Source organism: Notolepis coatsorum, assembly GCF_963971535.1.
Source record: "Notolepis coatsorum genome assembly, chromosome: 15".
NCBI classification, from domain to species: Eukaryota; Metazoa; Chordata; class Actinopteri; order Aulopiformes; family Paralepididae; genus Notolepis; species Notolepis coatsorum.
Window position 1 is genome coordinate 52,378,298 of NC_140179.1, and position 20,457 is coordinate 52,398,754.

A 20,457-nucleotide genomic window follows, 5' to 3' on the forward strand; every position below is an offset into this window, starting at 1 on the left:
AACGACCTGGTTTTTGTTATCGACGGATTCTCGTTCATGTCTGGGGGATGATGACGGAATGGATCTGAACATATGTAGAGGGGTCTCACGCCCTGGGGGTGGGCCACCGGGCGCGGTTCGCCCGAACGTCTGGGTGGCGCCTTCTTTTCATGTTTAAGATCAACACGCATATCTGCCCTTTCTCCTGGAGTAGGCATGTCGGCGTGGTTAGGGCACGGGACTGGTTCTGGTCACGCTGGTCCGGATCAGTTGAACCCGTTGTCCGCCGGGGATGCAGATCTGCTGTTCTGGTACCCTGAGGGACTTGGGCTTTTTTCAGGGGGAAAAATGCCAGGTTGGTCCGGGTGTCACAGGGTTAAGCACTATGGAGACCCTGGTTGGGTACGTTTTTTACTCAGCACTGTCGTAATGGCTTACGGCCATGCCAACCTGTACACGCTCGATCTTGTCAGATCTCGGCCGCTACACAGGTTGGTCCTGGTTAGTACTTGGTTGGGAGACCGCCTGGGAATACCAAGTACGGTGTGCTTGGGGTTGGTTCTCCATTCTTTTTCGCTCCTCTCTCACGCATGGCGAAGAGGTGCCTGTTGGGGTGGTCTTTGACCTCCTCTGGTGACCCTGTGCTTCCCGTATCGCCGGGCCCGGTCCGAAGTAATGTTTCGTCGACCCGTAGGCCTGGGTTAACCCTTTTTTGAAAAACTGAAACACTTGTACTGCGGTATAGCCGGTGTATACCCGCAGGTGTGTTTTGGAGTTTTTTCTTGAGGGGTTATAGGAACAACCACCGCATTGGGTAACACCAAGGTGGTTGATTCCCTGGTGTGTTGGAGCAGTGTCAACTCCCGGGTTCACCGTTTGAGGGTGCCCCTGCACGTTCATGACGTCTGCCAATCGTGTCAGCCTTCTCTGCCTCAACCCCTCTGGGTGGTTTTTTTTTTAAATGGAGGCTTGGTCATGCAACACCGCCAGCTTCCGCCCCTTCCGCCGGGGCGGCTGTGTTCAGCTGTTCCCTCTGGCGCCTGTCTCGTCCGCAGTCTCCAGGCTAGGGTTAATAGCCTGTTGCCTGGTTTTTTCCCTGGTGCGCTGCCTGCTTCCGTTGGTTAACCTTTTTTGTGTGCTTACGGCCATGCTGACTGCCTGTTCTGCAGGGTCAGTGTGCCAGGCGGTGTACTATTGGGGGGACAGGGCCCGCTCGGCTGAGGGGCCTTTGTCCGAATACGCTGGCGATGTGGGGGGCGGGGTCACTAAGTGCCCACCTGGTGGGGTCTTGATGCTGGCATCATGGACTTCTCCGGGCCCCCGTTCCAGGGGGTCCAGTCCCTTTGGTGGGTCTGGGTCTTCCTTCGCGCTCCGCTGCTACGGCCTTGCCACGGGTTGGGTTTGCCCTTGACCCCGTGATTCTGGGGGCAGTAACGAGGTTTTTCCCTCCGTTCGTTCCCGGGTGGCATGCGGGTTGTGCGTGTGTGTGTAGTCGTGGGGTCAAGCCACGGTCTGCTCACCCTGTGCGTTGAGTTGCTTGAGTGCCTCTTCGCACGGTCGGGTCCGTCGCCCTCCCGTGAAGCCCTCAATAGGGGGGGTGCCCTCCATTAGGGGGGGTCGGGGGGGCTCGGTCCTCCCTGATCTGATGGTTGTGGGGGGCCTCAGCAGGGTACATTTGTCGAGCTTCTAGCTCCCGCTCAGCTCCTATTATGCATGAGACGCTGAGCGTGAGCTAGTGTGATACAGAACGTTAGGTTATGACTATAACCAAGTTCTGTTAACACTAGTGAACGCTCAGCGTCTAGACGCCGCTGCGGCCCTTGATTTTTCATTGTGGTGAAATTTGTTGGGAAGGAGATGAGTGTGTGGCACCACCCCTGCTTATATAGGTAAGCGGATGGGGGTGTGGCCAGATGAATGCTGGCATTTAAAGGTACATTTTGAAATGTATTCAGTGTATATATGCTGAAGCGAGATATATGCATGAGACGCTGATCGTTCACTAGTGTTAACAGAACTTGGTTATAGTCATAACCTAACGTTCCTACTTCCTATAATTAGAAAATGGCAACATTAGCTTCATTAACAAGTACCTTTGACTCAGAAAAATATATTACACCGAATAATATTGCTGTATTGTTTGTACTTCAGAAGTATGATATTTAGACTAGGTCCTCAAAATGAATGGAGTTAATGAGGAGCCTGACACCTGGGAGGACGGTGGTGTTGACGGACGGGACTCCTTAAAAACGCTGCATCTCATGTTCTATACCCCTCACTCACCCCTACACACGAATTCCTAAGCAAGCGATATAGCTGAACGGAGTCCCACAGTTTTGCAGGCCATGTAGGAGTGTGAATGAATGAATGAATGAAAACTGTATTTAACAGATTGCAGAATGGGTACAATACAGTACGGCTCAATACACACAATTGTTAAGGGGATGCAGACCAGAGAAAGACGTCTGTCTTGTTTACATCAGGGACCCCGGTCCATGGCGCCCGTATGAGATACCACGATTTTAGTAAGTCCTCAACAGGGACAGCTGTGGCTGCTAGCTTACTTGTAGATTACCTTAGTTTACTGCTGAATTTTGACACGTTCTGCTAAAGTGGGATATCTCTTTAACGCTACTGGTCCTCGTTACACTATGCTAGCAAGATGTAAAACAAAATCATGTGATCAATCAATCAGTAATTCCACTTACTTACGTATTATTCAATCGGACCCATGTAAAACAAATTAAAACTCCCTGCATCTGGTCTCCATGGAGATGAGGTCGCATCTCTCCCACCCACTCACCCACCCCCTCCAAATGTACAGTCTCCACCCCACCCACCGTATGTATATTTCTCTCCCACCCACCCACCCCCTCCTAATGTACAGTCCCCTCCCCATCATATGTATATACTCTGTCAGGATCTATGGGTAACAGTACTGTATATTTGAATACCGTTTATGTCACAAATGTATCAGTACTAAATACCTCTATGTCCCTATGCCATAAATGTCATGTATGTTGTGTATGTCATAAATGTCGATATGAATTGAAAATGGGGGACCCTGATGTAAACAAGACAAACGTCTTTCTCAGGTCTGCATCCCCTTAACAATTGTGTGTATTGAGCCATACTGTATTGTACCCATTCTGCAATCTGTTAAATAAAGTTTTCATTCATTCATTCATTCGGTTTGCTTCTATGGCACCCGTCTGTCAAAATGGCATCCAATGTAATAAAAAAAGTCAACCAACGAACACGATTCTTGTACCGGATCTCCTCACTGGTAAACAAGAATACCCTGAAGACTCTGGCAGGAGCACTCATTCAAGGGTACTACGACTATGCATGCACCTCATTTACATTTACATTTACTCATGGTACCAAAGCACCTCAAAGGCGCTAAAAACTAAATTACAAACATCTCAAAACAAACTGGTCAGACTACTGCTTGACCTTACTCCTAGAACCCACCTCACCCCTGCCCACTTTGACAACCTAGGATGGCTTAGAGTAGACGACAGAGTACAGCAACTTGCAATGGGCCTGGTCTACAAGATACACTACACGACCAAGGTACCCATGTACATGTCAAAATACTTCCCAAAGGTCAGTGAATACCACGATCACAACACCAGAGGGAGCTCCACAAATCATGTTAAACACAGATTCGGCTCAAACAAGGGACTAAACACGTTTCGCAATTATGCCACATCAATGTGGAACGCCCTACCCAAAGCTGTAAAGGAATGTGAATCACTACCCACTTTCAAAAACACTCTCAAAACACCTACGGGAGACTGCAATTCTAAACTGGCCCCTGTAAATGTCCTAACACAACCCCCCCCAATGTACAGTAAATGACCAAGTATGGTCTTGTCAATATTCCAATGTACAGTTTTGCTTGTTCAGTTGTACAGTGTCCCCCACCCACTCCTCCTACCCAACCCCCCCCCCCCCCCCCCCCAACCTCCTCCAATGTACAGTTTCTATGTCAAATGTATATACTCTCTTTTGGTATGTCATAAATGTATAGATGTAGCAGTACTGTATCTATGTCATGTATGTTATGATGAATTGAAAATGGGGGACCCTGATGTAAACAAGACGAAAGTCTTTCTCTGGTCTGCATCCCCTTAACAATTGTATGTATTGAGGCAATTGAGCTGTACTGTACTGTACCCATTCTGCAATCTGTTAATAAAATGTTCAATCAATCAATCAATCCCAATAATAAGGGATTTGCTGCCACCCGCTGGTCAAGTTGTACATTACACCACTGTGTGTGTGTGTTTGATTGATTGATTGAAAACTTTATTAACAGATTGCAGAATGGGTACAGTACAGTACAGCTCAATGGGGATGCAGACCAGAGAAAGACTTTCGTCTTGTTTACATCAGGGTCCCCCATTTTCAATTCATCATAACATATATGACATACACGACATACAGATAGACAGTACTGCTACATCTATACATTTATGACATACCAGATTTGCAAATACAGTACTGTTTGTGATATAAAAAGAGTCTAAAAAAGAGAGTATATACATTTGACGTAGAAACTGTACATTGGAGGTTGGGTAGGTGGGGTGGCGGGGGGGGGGGGGGGGGTTGGGGACTGTACACTGGAGGTGGGTGGGGTGGGGGGAAACTGTACAACTGTACAAGCAAAACTGTACATTGGAATATTGACGAAACCATACTTGGTTCCAAGAGGAGGGTCTCGTTAGGGCATTTACTGTACATTGGAGGGGGTTGGGTTAGGACATTTACAGGGGCCAGTTTCGAATTGCAGTCTCCCGTAGGTGTTCTTTGAGAGTGGTTTTGAAAGTGGGTAGTGATTCACATTCCTTTACAGCTTTGGGTAGGGCGTTCCACATTGATGTGGCATAATTGCGAAACGTGTTTAGTCCCTTGTTTGAGCCGAATCTGGGTTTAACATGATTTGTGGAGCTCCCTCTGGTGTTGTGATCGTGGTATTCACTGACCTTTGGGAAATATTTTGACATGTACATGGGTACCTTAGTCGTGTAGTGTATCTTGTAGACCAGGCCCATTGCAAGTTGCTGTACTCTGTCGTCTACTCTAAGCCATCCTAGGTTGTCAAAGTGGGCAGGGGTGAGGTGGGTTCTAGGAGTAAGGTCAAGCAGTAGTCTGACCAGTTTGTTTTGAGATGTTTGTAATTTTGTTTTTAGCGCCTTTGAGTTGCTTTGGTACCATGAGGTGCAAGCATAGTCAGTTGTGCGTGTGCTCAACTATCTATCCATCCATCCATCTATTATCTATCCATCCATCCATACATTTTTTTTTATTTTGCACCATTTCAGGAAAACAGTAAAAAAACATTGGCCATGACAGAAAGTGTATATAAAGGTGCTGAGTAGAGGCAAGGGACCCAGATGGGCCTATACGGGGCCTCAACTCATTAAATCATTGGATAAAAAAACCCACAAAAGTAAAGTGAAATAAATTCATAAAACAATTTTCATAATATTAAGATAAGATAATAATAACAATAATAATCAAAGTAATAATAATAACAAAAACAACAACATTAATAATTAGTCTAAACAAATTAACATGAAACTGTAAAACAAAGTGACTAATGGTTTTATGAGATTGAAGCTATTCATTTAACAATGTATATTTAAGCTTGGATTTGAGTGATGAAATAGATGAGCACATTTGGTATCCGTAATCGTACAGGCTAATACTCCATGCAGATATGTTACACATTGGTCAGATACAGACCTTGAGTAGAAAACTGGGAAAACCCTGATGGAGCAACACTGCAGTAAAGTAAACAGGACACTCACTTTAGAAACTTAGAGTAGATGCTAAAAACTGATTGTGAACCACTTTAAATTAGGTTCTGTCAGCTTGACCTCGATAGATGGTGATTGATAAGTAAGGTTGCCATGGGAACATACTGGGAAGAGCAGCGTTACAGAGACGAGGGGTTTATGACCAGCCTCAAACGAGAATCTAACAAACTCGCTGCTAAAAGCCACATGTAGATTTTCCCTCCATTTTTGGGAGACAGAGAAAGGGTGAATATTGGATCAAACGCTGGCATACCCACTAAAAAACATTAATAAAATAGGAGAACCATATCATTGTTAAAGAAATAAGATTCTAGTTAAATTAGAACTAATATTTAAGACTATTACTAGCGGGAAACCAAGTTAAACAAAACAGTGTGTTTAGAACTTAAAACAGACTGCAAGAGTAGTTTAGCCTACACCTAGAAAAAAGAACAAATAAAGTAAGCAATAGATTGGAATATTCAAATACTTCTTATATTAAATTAAGGACTCAATTAGGATAAAATATGTTTAAAACGTACTAGGTACATTGTGTAAAGACTGACCTAGGAGGTTTAGATAAACTAGAGAGTAATATCTAGGTTTCAAGATACCAAAAAAATAGACAACCATATTTAAAGCATCCTGTCAAACTTATATGACTTAAATTCCAACGGACGAAACCCTCCTCTGGGACATTCAAATCAACCCCTAGTTGGTGCTATCTTGAAACCAGAGACTCAAAATGGCCGCAGACTAGAATTCCATAGGCCAAGAGCAAACCAAGCCTTCTAGCCCCTGTGTCATCCGACAGGGCAGAGAGGTGGGGTTTTAGGTTTTTAAACAGTGAACCCGCTGGGGGAACACACACACACAACAGACACAAGGCAGATGAGGCCAGATGGAGATGAAGATGACGAGGAGAAATGGCCAGAATTGAACAAAGGATGAAGGCTCTCTGCTCTGCCATGCCAATGATGACTACGACTATGCAAAATGCCAAACGAAGACCAAACCTGCTGAAATAATGATTTTGTAAACAACCATCCAGAGAGTGTGTATTATGATATTTCAGAGAGCTTCAAAGACGACCACCTTCAGGGACTCTTTTAAATAAAAGCTCTAGTATACCACTCCAACTGGCTTGTGTGGACTCAGATTCTTCTGCACTACACCTGCACCAGACCGGTGGTCGAACCAGACACGTAGCCACAGACGAAGCAGAGTACTGACCCAGAATATACGACACACATTTTTATTATGGAGGGTTTTCCATCCATCTATCTATCTATCCATCCATCTATCCAACATTCTAATTATTTCGGACAGCAATAAATCCCAGTGACTCTCCTCATTCAAAGGCATTCATAAATTCTCAATGAATATGTAACAAAACAGTTACATTTTTGTAAAAAGTTATTTTTATTATTAAAGGTACACTTGTGCATTTTCAGTAATTTACAGCATAAATATGCTATCTTTCTATTTACAAGACTAAAAGAATCTCTCTTTTCAAGTTCCATCTCTCTTCATATTGACCAGAATTCTTCACTGGTAGCTACAGTTCATTATTCTATTGTTACTTATTGTTGGTGCCTCCAGTACAGTAAGATGGAAACCCAGTCCAGTGGAACATATCTAGAAGCTGTACCAGCAGGCCATGTCAGCGTCTAATTCACAGCAGGGTGTTGGTAGTAATATTCCTTTGACACGTTTCTATATTACAATAAAATATGGCGTGGGTAAAAATGAGACTGAAAAGACATAATATCAGCATAATACAACCTCAACTTATTGCCATATATGATATATTGTAATTTAAAATCCAACCCAACATTTATGAGTACATTTTATTTTTTAAATGGGCTAAACATTTTTATGGAAGCATCCGTTTGATCTTGCGTTAAACATAAGAGCGTTAATGCATATTTCCAGGTCTGACTTCAGGTGTGTCGTTGAGCTACAATCACTGTGTATGCAAACATACAACATACAACTGATGCCTCAGTGAATCCTGCAACACTTGATTTGATTTGTCAGGTTTAGAAATCTAATGCCTCGGGGAGCTTCTTTCCACTATGGGCCCCCATGGTTTCAATAAGGAATGTACCTTTTTCTGCACAAAAATGTCAAACTATTCCTTTAAGGATGTGATACAAGAGAATGATTTGAGGCACATCTGCCAGCAGTTAAGACTCGTTTTTCTCTCCTTACTTTTAGTTCCATAAAACCCATCATTATAACGTGCCTATAGGGAGGTGTAGTGGTTATGTCATTGGTGTTTCCCGCGCGGTCCACCCTCCTTGAAATTGCCATGTATTTCCAATGGACCCATTTCTAAATCGTCTCGTTTAAAACAAATAAAGCATGAACATTGGCATGGTGTACCTTTCTGTGTATTCATCCACAATCTATAGCTCAACATGAAAAAATTCGCAATTAATCGTAAAAGTAGCAAAATAACAACGTTTATGTTTTCGTTCACTGAGGAATACACTTAACTTTGGCGCTGCTGACTGACGTCACCACAGCATAGACTCCTGGCTGTATTAGGCGACAGCACTGAACGGCGTTCTACTGGTAAGTGTAGTTCTTTTTTAACAACAAATTAAAAACCTTATAACTAACTAACTAATTTCAACCAGAAATGCTTAAAATAATGTTAGTGATAGAAGGGAACTCATTTTGTGCACAAATGGAAAGCTTGCCAATGTTCATGAGGCAGAATTATTACAATAGCCGATAATACATTTTCCCAATAATAAATCCCTATACGGGTGGACCGTGCAGGAAACTAAAGTGACATCAGACTACACCTCCCTATAACTGCCTCTCTATGTCGCCTCAAAATGGCGCCCGTCATGCCTTTCGATGCTCTCCTGTGTTATAAGGTGTGATGCAGCTTCTCGTGCTGCAATACTGCCGAAGATAATTAAAATGTTTCAGGCCTCCAGGAGTAGCAAGACCTGGACGCAAGCAATTGTTGAGTGCGTTTAAAATAGTTGAAGAGAATGTGAATTTTAGCGTTATTTCCACTTTTGTGTCTGTTTGTTGCGTGGAATGTAAATAAAAATAAAAATAATTGAAGGGTTTAATTCCAAAATGCTATGGTGCTGTTTTTTTTGGAGAGAAAACTATTATTATCTTCATGACTCAAACCTTAAAAATATATAAATTATTCCTGCGCTAAAATCAGCCATAGATAAGCACAGACAAAATCTCACAGTTGCAGTGCCACCTCGAGTGTATTGCATATTTAGGGCAGCGGTGGATAAGGTTAAAGGTTAAAGGTTAAAGAAGCTTGTGACTTGGAGGTCGCCGGTGTGATCCCCCAAACTGGCCGGAGAAATCTTGGCAGGGAAATTAATGAATAACGTTCTCCCATCCCTCAATACCAACCGCTGAGGTGTCCTTGAGCAAGGCACTTTAACGCCCAACTGTTCCAGTGGAGTTGCTCAGTGGCCAACAGTGTCAGACTGTGGTTGTACTGGGCAGCTCCTAGTGGTCAACAGTGTCAGACTGTGGTTGTACTGGGCAGCTCCTAGTGGTCAACAGTGTCAGACTGTGGTTGTACGGTGGTGGCGGCACGGTGGTGTAGTGGTTAACACTGTCGCCTCACAGCAAGAAGGTCCAGGGTTCGATTCCCGCTTGGGGACCAGGTTTCCATGATGCCAGTTACCCAGGTGGGGTATCTCCCAGGCCTTTCTGTGTGGAGTTTGCATGTTCTCCCCGTGCTCGCAAGGGTTTCCCCCCCGATAAGATAAACCCAATGGAAAAACATGCACAACAATAGATCGCTAACGCTGTGGCGTCCTTGACGAAGATGGACAGGAGCACTTTGATTGGTCCCCTGGCGCGGCTCACGTTGACGCCTGTCTGCTCCCGGCTGCCCTTGGGGGGGAAGGACGATGGGATGGGTTAATCGCAGATACGAATTGCATGCATGCATCGCATGTGTGCCGATTGATGACCTCTGAGCAGGTCTTAAATTATTATTATAAATTATACTGGGCAGCTCCTAGTGGATCAACAGTGTCAGACTGTGGTTGTACTGGGCAGCTCCTAGTGGATCAACAGTGTCAGACTGTGGTTGTACTGGGCAGCTCCTAGTGGATCAACAGTGTCAGACTGTGGTTGTACTGGGCAGCTCCTAGTGGATCAACAGTGTCAGACTGTGGTTGTACTGGGCAGCTCCTAGTGGATCAACAGTGTCAGACGTTGTACTGGGCAGCTCCTAGTGGATCAACAGTGTCAGACTGGTTGTACTGGGCAGCTCCTAGTGGATCAACAGTGTGAGACTGTGGTTGTACTGGGCAGCTCCTAGTGGTTCAACAGTGTCAGACTGTGCTTGTACTGGGCGGCTCAGGGCGGAAGCAGGGCATTGCTAAAAAAGAGCATCTTTAAAAGGTAAAATAAAGAATAATAATTGCTATTATACCACAGTTTTATCAACAATTTGAATAACAACAAACGCTTATTTCAGCTGCTTTTGCTGTTGTAAAATGGATGTGTAGGAGTGAAAAGGACGTTATCGGGAGATGTTGGCATTGTGGGAATGTTGCAGAAAAAGCGAGATGTGAACTGTGGTGTTTATCTTGTGTTTCTAGGCAACAAGGATGCTGCTAACTTGCACTTCTCAAGTCTGTCACACAATATCCAGAGAGGTATATACAGTATTAGCCTTCGAGGTCTGTCGATTTTGAATGAAAAATGGTTGTTCTTTCTCTTCACACTTATCTTTGTTACCAGGAGAGTGAGCTATAGCAGAGCGGTTTAGTCCATGTAGATGTTTTCAGCTTGGGAACATCCGCACTAGCTACTAGCATCTTTTCCACGAAACTTAGCAACCGGAAAGAACTAGAGCGGGTGAAAGTGGGGCCGGGGGAGAAGCAATAATGAGTGAATCATTCACAATAATGACAACTGGATTCTTCATCTGGATCTGGAGGTCTGGAGAGAGGAGGCTCCTGCAGGCGGGTTCAGCTGGAAGCGAAGATGAGCTCGTACTCGTTGAGGATGAGCTCCACGATCTGGTTCTGGAAGATCATGTGCATGGTGATGTTGGCCAACTCCATCTCCGGCCGCAGCAGCGTGGGGCCGAACACGATGGCCACGTTCTGAACGCTCATGCGGTTATCGTCGCCGTATTCGATGACCCTGAGGAGAGGGAGGAGAGAGTATTGTATTTTAAATTAAAAGGAATTTGAGAAATAAACAAATAACTGTCTCTAATAAACAAAAAGACCAGTTTGAAAATCTTTCTTGGTGAATAAATTAGAAAGGGTTCAAGATGTATTATGTGTGAAATGCCCCTTTAAAAGGAAAAAGGGACTAAAATGGTAAAACAACATACTTGCGTAAATGACCAAAGAGAACCTCCATAGTGTCATGATTTTCTGGAGGGAGAGACTTGACGAGGTCACACATGTAAGACACTTTCATGTTGTAATCAGGAGATCCTAAAACAAGGTAGAAGAAATCCAGTATGTTTAAATAAGGACAACAAAGTATGAATGAATGAAAACTTTATTTAACAGATTGCAGAATGGGTACAATACAGTACGGCCCAATACATACAATTGTTAAGGGGATGCAGACCAGAGAAAGACGTTTGTCTTGTGTACATCAGGGTCCCCCATTTTCAATTCATAGTGATAATCCTTTACATAACTTAAAACATATTGATACACTGATACATAACATAATATATTGTGTTATGTAGTGTTGTATTGTATTTACTGCTGTCAAGCGACTCAAGTTTTTTCTTTTTGTACTATAAGTAAAAGTGTATTATATAATGTATTATACTAAATTATGTTATATCAAGTAACATTTTATGGAAGAAGAACATTTAAATGTAAGGGGGTAGGGATCAATAAGCTTAGCTTCCCTCTATTCCTTTTTTGAACATGTCAACTAACTAACTACATTGCTCTTGACTTTTTGTTTAATTTCTTTTTCATTATGATTGTTCTGTATGACGGAGCTTGATATTGTGATTTGTTTGGAGGAATATGGAGAATACATGTTCAAAAATTTACTTTTTCATTAATTCATTCATAACTTAAAACGTATTGATGCACTGATACATAACTTAAAACATATTGGTGCACTGATACAACTTAAAACACATTATTGTGTGAAAGGTTAAAAATAAAAAGCTACTCACTGATGGCTGAGATGAAGCCGGTAAAGTGGCTGAAGGGGAACAGAGGCTCGGGGAGCTCTCTGAAGAACAGCTTGAGAGCTCCGGTGATGACGTGGACATCCTCCCACTGACCGTCCTCCAGGTCCAGCTCCTCTGTGTGTCACAAGCACAACACAACCACTTTTATTCTGCATCATGATCTCACACAGGAGAACAGCCTCCGGCATGAATCCGTGGGAGTTCACAGGGTTTGGATTTGTGAAGGCAGCGTGTGTCTGAAACTATAGGCCCTACATGTGTCGAGTCGGGACCCAAAATGGGTTGTATTATTGTATTATTTTTTCTTTTTCTTTTTTTGCATTCGACTAAGAGGTTGGCAGTCGACTACGGCTCCTTTCGATCGTTTAGTCGAATATTCGACTAGTCGGGGTCAGCCCTACTCAATATTAACACATTCCAGGCCAACCCTGAGATATCTCGGGTTAACTCGCCATGCGCTGGGCGCCAAGACCAGAGATATCTCGGGTTTTAATCGATATTTCTTTTATTAGCTATATCCATTCATTTTTCATCCATCCAGCCTGACGTTATCATTGGGAATGGGTCTGAGCTCGCAAAAGGGCAAATGCCGCCGCCTACGCCTTCCAGCAGGTATTGCACATCATTCAAATCCCTCCCCCTTGGGCTGTACGCTGATCTAAGAAGTCCAGTCCAGGTTTTCCTTCTCGGGCATGCAGTATCATTCTAACAGATTGACTGGGGACACTCAGAGCAGCGTGGATTATGTGTTTTGGATCAATAAACACGATCAATATTTGGAATGGCGATCAGGAATTGGATGAATCTTTTTGCACTACATCAGATGTGAGGGAAGGACTCTATGTTACGAATCTTGGGTTAATCCGATGTTTCTTTCACCGCCATCGGAGTGTGTGTGTGAGGTTCGTGCCGACCAAAGTACGGAGAAGCGATTTTTCAGACGCTGCTTCTGTTCGTGCATGATGACACATATAATATCGATAATCTAGCGTTTATTTGAAAACGATTCATAAATCAAGCGACAAATGGCATGATTTCTAAGGAAATACATTGAAGCTCGATTTGCTGGAGTTTATTGAGATTAGATAGAACGCTCTAGAAATATATTCATATTCATCACGGTATAAAACGGAAATGTATGTATGAAAAAATTATCTGTTTCGTGCATGTTGACTGGAAGCAACTCACTGACGATCAACGTGTTATTTAGATCTATTGCTATTATATTTCATATATGTTAAGCACTCGCAAGTAAAGCTATACCTACATTGGATAAAGCACTGGCGCTGAAGGGCCATCAGCGCCCTCTGCTGTTGGCCCCCAATGAGTTAAATGACTCAGATTGAGGGCAAAAGACCTTGATTGGGACGAGACCTTCCTAGAATAAAGGCAAGTCAGGTTATTATCCTTTACTGCTGGGAGACAAAGTAGCGTCGTCTCCCAGTGCTAAATAATCCCAACCTCTTCTTATACGTGTAGGCCGAGGTGAGGATTTCGACAGGGAGGCTCAGTGTGCCCAGCAGATTCATACTGATGATGGAGCTTACCGTGGTCAGCCTTGAAGCGGAGCTTCTGGATCACGGCCAGGTTACCATTAACCCTGTAGATGCCGTCGATATCTAAACCTGTGAAAACAAACATGATAGCGGTTAGTCACACAACTACTACATAGTTTGCATGAAATTATTAACAGTGTAAGTAAGTAAGTAATGTTTATTTATATAGCACCTTTCACAGACCAGGGTCACAAAGTGCTTCACATAATAAAAACATCAGTAAAGTGCAAAGATAGCAGCATGGTAAAGAAAAGTCATTAAAAACATGAAAGAACAGGAAAAACAAAAACAGATAAAAAGTAGGGCTGTCAGTTTATCGCGTTAATTAGATTAATTAATTACACAGCAAATAATCGCGTTATGAAAATTAACTCAAAATTTATTACAAAAAAAAGTTTTATTTTTTTATTTTTTTATTAATAATAATATTTTTTTGTATCTCATTCATTCCATAAGCATGTAGAATACACATTTACAGATTTTTTTTTAAATATGGTCCATTCGCATGTTCTTGGTATCTGATTCTAGGGACATCTATGAATCTCAGGGAATGTATTCCCAATTTCCCAGTGTCAGAAATACTGTGGGCTAGATCCACAAAGAATGGATTGCACGGTGCAAGTTGCACCCTTACTTACAATTCATTATGAATTGAAAATGGGGGACCCTGATGTAAACAAGACGAAAGTCTTACTCTGGTCTGCATTCCCTTAACAATTGTGTGTATTGAGCCGTACTGTATTGTACCCATTCTGCAATCTGTTAATAACATTTTCATTCAATCATTCAATCTGCGCGGTGATTGATTGAATGAACATTTTATTTTGAGTAAATTGTAATGAACCAAATGAGAATATCAATACATTTTTTTTTATCTTTGACTGTGAATAACACCATGCTCAAATTGACCAGACCTGAAAAATCTAAGCAAATTAATAGATGGAAGATGATTAAACAGAAGGTTTTGTAGATACAGTACTGAATTCTGCCATCCGGACACATGCAATTTGAAATATGATTATAGAATATAGAATATGAGGCATAAAATGGTAATGCGATTAAAATGCGATTAATTAGATTAATTAATTACAAATCCTGTAATTAATTAGATTAATTTTTTTAATCGCCTGACAGCACTAATAAAAAGACATAAAATATTTGCACAGACATAGTTAGCCAAACGCCTGTTTGAATAGCACAGTCTTTAGCTGCAGTGATGGAATACTGGCATAATACAGGCACTTCGTGTACAACCAGTTAAACCTACGCATGTGTAACATCCTGCCCCTCCTGCCATGGATTGCCATCTCTTTGTTCCCCCTGCCCTTGTCATCGACATTCCTTCTCCTTGTTTCTGTCTCTCTCTCTTTATGTTCCCCTGTTAGTTTAGCTGTTTTATGTATTAAAACATATATACAGTATATACAGTATAATAGAATAATTGTACATGGCCACCATCATACATGTATGTAAAACAGTAGTATATGGGTAGATTATAGGATGAGGTAGGTAGTTATGATTACAGTGCAACACGTTGTGACAGTGTGTCCTAGTTTAAATTATACAGTGATTTTCTTTTATTGGGTTTTATGGGCCCTCAGGCCGTGAAACTTAATTCCCTGAAACACTTGTTCCCAACCTGGGGGGTAGGGACTCCCAACCTGGGGGGTAGGGACTCCTCAAGGTGACTTTGGGGGTCGCAAAAAGATTTACAAATACTGTACCAAACAGAGAAGGCAAAGACGACTTTAAACTGTTAAACAGTAATCCAGAACTGTTTTGTACAGAATTGTATTAATGTCTGCACTTTATGTGCTCATTTGATGTCTATTCTCTTCTACAATTTTATTGCACTGCACTATTTTACTCTGTCTATTTTATTTTACTCTTTTTATTATTGTCTATTTAAAACTGAATCAAACCATAAACAAGGTGGCCTGTTGGGATGTTAGATCCTAATGTGAAAAACTGTGATTTGATGTCTGCACTTTATGTGCTCATTTTATGTCTTTTTTCTGTTGTGAAGCACTTTGAGCTGCAGTTTCTGTATGAAAGGTGCTATACAAATAAAGTTTATTATTATTATTATTACATTAGAGTTTCCAATTATATTAATCCAGCTAAACATCCTGAATTTCTTTTTTTCAAAAACTGGTTTCAACGTTCTGTCTACTCTCTAGTCTAGACCATTGTGGGTTGGGTTGCAAACAGGCATCACTCTTTTAGGAGCCACAAAGTAACAAGTATCCAATTGAAACATTCAATTCAATTGACATTCTTCATCATCGTGATACAATTTGTGTCTAAATTTACGAGGGGAAAGAACAAGCAAATGTTACATTTTCGCAAAACATGATTTCTGAAGTATTTTATATATAACGTTGCGAAAATGTATCATTTAGCTTGTTCTTTTCCCTCGTAAATTTAGACAACAAAATTGTATCACGATGATTCAGGATACAAACATGAAACGATAATACTATAATATTAATAGCCGATTAATAACGAATAATCGGCATGTTGATTTACTTACCCCTCTTCTCCACCGCTCTGATACAATTCTCCACAAATCTGGGAACAGTTGTCTTCTCTTGGGCACACAGTGTGGCCAGATGGCAACTAAACACATTGTCTGTAGTGATTACAAAATAGTTTCAAAATTAGTGGGCAACGCAACAGAAAACACGTCCAGAAGCCTCCGTCTAAAAAGTGCCAACATTTTGCTTGGAGCAAAAGGGGGCGTAAGTGACACTTCGGGTGAAAATGAGTTTTATATATAATTTTAAAGCTCTTGATGAGCTCTATCAAATGGTAAAAGGATAAGTTCACTATAATTTAACTTTTTCAAATAAAGGCAGAAAACATAAATGCGTAAGTGGGAACCTTCAATTGAGTTTGCCGTTTGTCTTTGCTCTCCTGTAAAATTCAGAAAATGTCACTTACGCCCCTTTTGCACCAAGCCCTCTAAATAGAGAACATTCAAATCATTGAGAGTAAACGTCGTCGGCAGACGTTTGTTTTTCCGCCGTGCGGGGGACACGGAACACGTCGCACCTCGGATGTAACCTTTCTCCTTGATGGACTGGAGTGTGGGGCGTTTCATGAGGAAGTTCATCAGCTTGGTTCTGACTCGCTTCTGTTCCGTCTCTCCTGCGTTGCTGAAGGAGCTGTGGAGGCTGGAGACTTGGGGAGAGGAGGAAGAGGAAGAGGACGAGGAAGAGGAGGAGGAGAAGAATAGCATATATTTAGATGATAGCGTCTATTGTAACTATTTATTGTAATGCAAATATAACTGCATTACAGTCTTCTACTATCACCATGTACCTGTACCTTCCCCTCCCCCACACTGCTATGATGCCTGAATTTCCCCAAGGAGATCAATAAATTAATATCTTATCTCATCTTAAGAAGAAATAATTCAAATGCTTCTCCTAGATACACATAATTCATACATACAGAGAGGTCAGAGCATAGGGTCGTTACTGAAACCGTTTGAGGGGGGTTCAGTGCCTTGCTCAAGGGCACTTTAGCAGAGATAACCAAAGATGTAATACCAGCCACCATACAGCGTACATGTAATAAAGTATAATCCAAGATTGGATGCTAATCCAAGCTAATATCAGAATATGCCACCGCTATTTTACAAGTTTCTCATAGGTGATTTGCCTATCTGGGGTTAAAGTGAACAGGATATTACATTTAAATGAGCCAACTCAGAAAATGGAACAATTAAAGGGGCTATAGATCATGTTCAGCCACTAGATGGCACACCAGCACCAGCATTGTCCATTTATCAAATCAGGTGCATTGTACGTGAGGGAAATGGGAAGTAGGGAGGGGATGCATGCAGGCAACATGCAACATTAATTTTGGACCCGAAAACGAAATTAATGAATCAATAATTATTTTGGGGAAAAGCAATACTTTCTAAAAGCTCTATGGATGCATTTCTTTCTCTTTTATGATTAGCTACTCTACATGAACATTTTATACAGCACCTATAAATAGCATGTTTGATATGTTGATGACATGCTTTCACAGATACAGGGTTAGGTGTGAAACAGCTTTCATAGCTCAATCCAAAAAAGCCAGTCTTACTAGTACTACGTTTCTTCTCCTGGGTCAATACAGGCCTGTCGTCCCGCTCTACAGACTTCTCACTGAGAACCACGTCCTCCTCTTCCGAATGATGGTTTTGATAATCCTGATGCCAATGGACAGATGGGAATCAACAAATCAATCAATCAATCAATCAATCAGAGTCACTTTATGATCCCAGATAGGAAACGTGGCTTGCAGTTATAGAAATAACACAATATACAAATAATAAATATACAGTGTACAATGCCTCACTGTGCCTCACTGAGTAAATCCCTGTATATCTTCCTGTACATTTTCATTTGTCTATATCTATAGGCATACCTTCCTGAACATTTACATTTAAATTTGACTGTATATTACCGTATAGTGTCGGACTGTATATTTCAGAATTTTAGAATGTATATACATATTTTAGAATGTGTATCTCTGACTGTGTATTTAAATTGTATTCCTATTCTTATTTTTGACTTTTGACTAACTAAATGTTCATTGTTTCCCTCGGGATTAATAAAGTACTTCTATTCTATTCTCCATCTAAATGCGATACCCATACAATATATAGTACACACAAGTGCCCTCAGTTGCGCACAGAACAGATGATTATTATGCATAACAATGGAGATCAAGCAGCCCCCCACCTTCTCGTAGGTTCCTATTATTATGCAAAGTCTAGGTGACAAGTGGCGGCCGCCGGCCGGGTAGCTTTCTACAACGGCCGGGTACTTATCATTGCGCGCACTTCTGCCCTGAGTGACTACTAATAACACGCCGTGTAACCGCGTGTGTGCACGACTGCACCCCTGGGTATGACGGTGGGGACAGACCCAACGCGACTGAGACAGACACTTGCAGGGCAAGGACCAGAAGAAGAGCAACAGGAGAGACCGCCACAGGTGGATGACACGGGTAGCTAAGAATGGTATATAGGTATAATCTATGGAAAAGGGTAATTTCTATTTTTCAATATGTGGAATGTGCAGTTATAGTTAAGTAGTTATTTTCAGTAGTTATTTTCAGAATATAAAACGAATCAAAATAAAAGCGCACTTATGTTACTTAATAAAAGAGAAAGGGAAAAAGCGCCGGTGCACACGCAGTTTGCGAGCTCCCCCAAGGGGTTTACGTACTTGGGGATAAAGATAACCCCGGAGATTAAAGACTTAGTACAAAGTAATTACGATCCAATAATGACAGATGTAGAAAATAGCCTTGAAAGATGGAGCAAATTACCAATATCAATGATAGGCAGAGTGAATATTATTAAAATGACTATATTGCCTAAATTCCTTTACCTATTCCAGTCAATCCCAATGCCCTTACCGGAAACTTTCTTTCGGAGATTGAAAACGATGTTCACACGTTTCATATGGAACAATAAAAAACCCAGGTTGAAACTGACACTCCTTTACCTCCCGTATGACAGAGGAGGGCTCAAGGCCCTCCCATAGTCGAGCAGACTGTACACAGAGCAGACTCCGCGGAGGTCCACTGGACTCTTTGAGCCTTCATAGTCGAGCGGATCTCCGCGGACCAATTTCCTACATGTCACGCGCCAGTTTACACAATTGTCCCCACGCTGTTCAACTTCTGTCATGTCGTCGTCATCCGATGTCAAAATAAAGAGTATGTTATCTCCGTTTCCAATATTTCGATAATAAAACGGGCAGTTTTACGCACTTGAATAACAGGTATATAGGCAGCGAGATGCAATGTACCGTATAGGCTTGAGGTGGACAGCGCGGTGCTGAAATGACAAACACGCATTGCATGAAATAAAAGCACCAGTTTTATTTCAAAATATTGGAAATGGAGATAACATTCTATGTTATCTCAGTTTCCAATATTTCGAAATAAAACTGGCAATTTTACACACTTCATTTAGAAAAGCCATTCAAACATCTCTCTTGGCACGGAGCGAGTGGTCAGAGTAAAATGCGTTTTGTGTGACACCAAGTCAGCGGCGCGGACGTCCGCGCGTCAGAAAATAGGAGCTTCGCACTTGGACTCTGCTGTGGGTCTGCTGTCCGCTGAGATCAAAGCTCAAAGAGTCCGCGCGGACCTCCGCGGAGTCTGCTCTGTGTACAGTCTGCTCGACTATGGGAGGGCCTTTAGACTTCCAGATATGAGGCTTTATTACTGGGCGGCACAGCTCAGGACAGCAATCTACTTTCAGTTCTACTTTCAACATGCAGATATACCGGCTTGGATGGAGATAGAAAAAGAAGAGACAAAGATAACACTAGACGCATATATATATATTCACGACAGAGTAACTTGTTGATAAAAAATACAAAGAACTTGTTCCTCCAGAATACAGTAAGGATCTGGCACAAGGCGCACTTACACTTAGGTAGAAGAGATAAGTTATCGGGTATACACCAATCTGGGGGAATGAGGAATTTAAACCGGGAAGGAATGATGGGGGATTAAAAAATTGGGCAGAAAGAGGTTTGGGTAAGATTAAAAACGTATACTTAGAGGGAGAATTGATGACCTTCGAACAGATAGTAAGCACATTTGAAATCCCAAGATCACATAGATTTAAATACTTTCAAATCAGGAGCTACGTAGTCTCAAAGAACGGGGGCACAGAGGAACCACCCACATCCATAATAGAAAGACTTACGAGGAACAATATGGTGGGAAGAGGACAATTATCCAAGTTTTATGATGTATTGTTATCAGGATCGGAAGAGAGCTCTTTGAGCAGTTTGCGGGCATGGGAGAGGGACATGGGGGTAGAAATAGCAGAAGAGGATTGGGAACAAGCATGTGAGATGTCACAGACACTCTCAATTAATACCAGATGTAAACTCCTACAATATAA

At 42.0% G+C, this 20,457-nt stretch overlaps 1 protein-coding gene across 2 annotated transcripts in view; it reads right to left on the reverse strand.

The window, feature by feature from the left end:
• Positions 1-7,200: 7,200 nt before the first annotated feature.
• Positions 7,201-20,457, reverse strand: part of arhgap27 (Rho GTPase activating protein 27) — a 101,880-nt gene continuing 88,623 nt past the window's right edge. For both annotated transcript variants that reach the window (XM_084331136.1, XM_084331135.1), the window contains exons 11-17: positions 17,628-17,733; positions 16,584-16,712; positions 16,063-16,161; positions 13,521-13,598; positions 11,956-12,087; positions 11,140-11,245; positions 7,201-10,943 (exon numbers count right to left, since the gene is read on the reverse strand). In XM_084331136.1, coding sequence (XP_084187262.1) covers positions 10,766-10,943; positions 11,140-11,245; positions 11,956-12,087; positions 13,521-13,598; positions 16,063-16,161; positions 16,584-16,712; positions 17,628-17,733 — 828 coding nt within the window. In that variant the 3' untranslated portion in view covers positions 7,201-10,765. The remainder of the gene's footprint in view (positions 10,944-11,139; positions 11,246-11,955; positions 12,088-13,520; positions 13,599-16,062; positions 16,162-16,583; positions 16,713-17,627; positions 17,734-20,457) is intronic.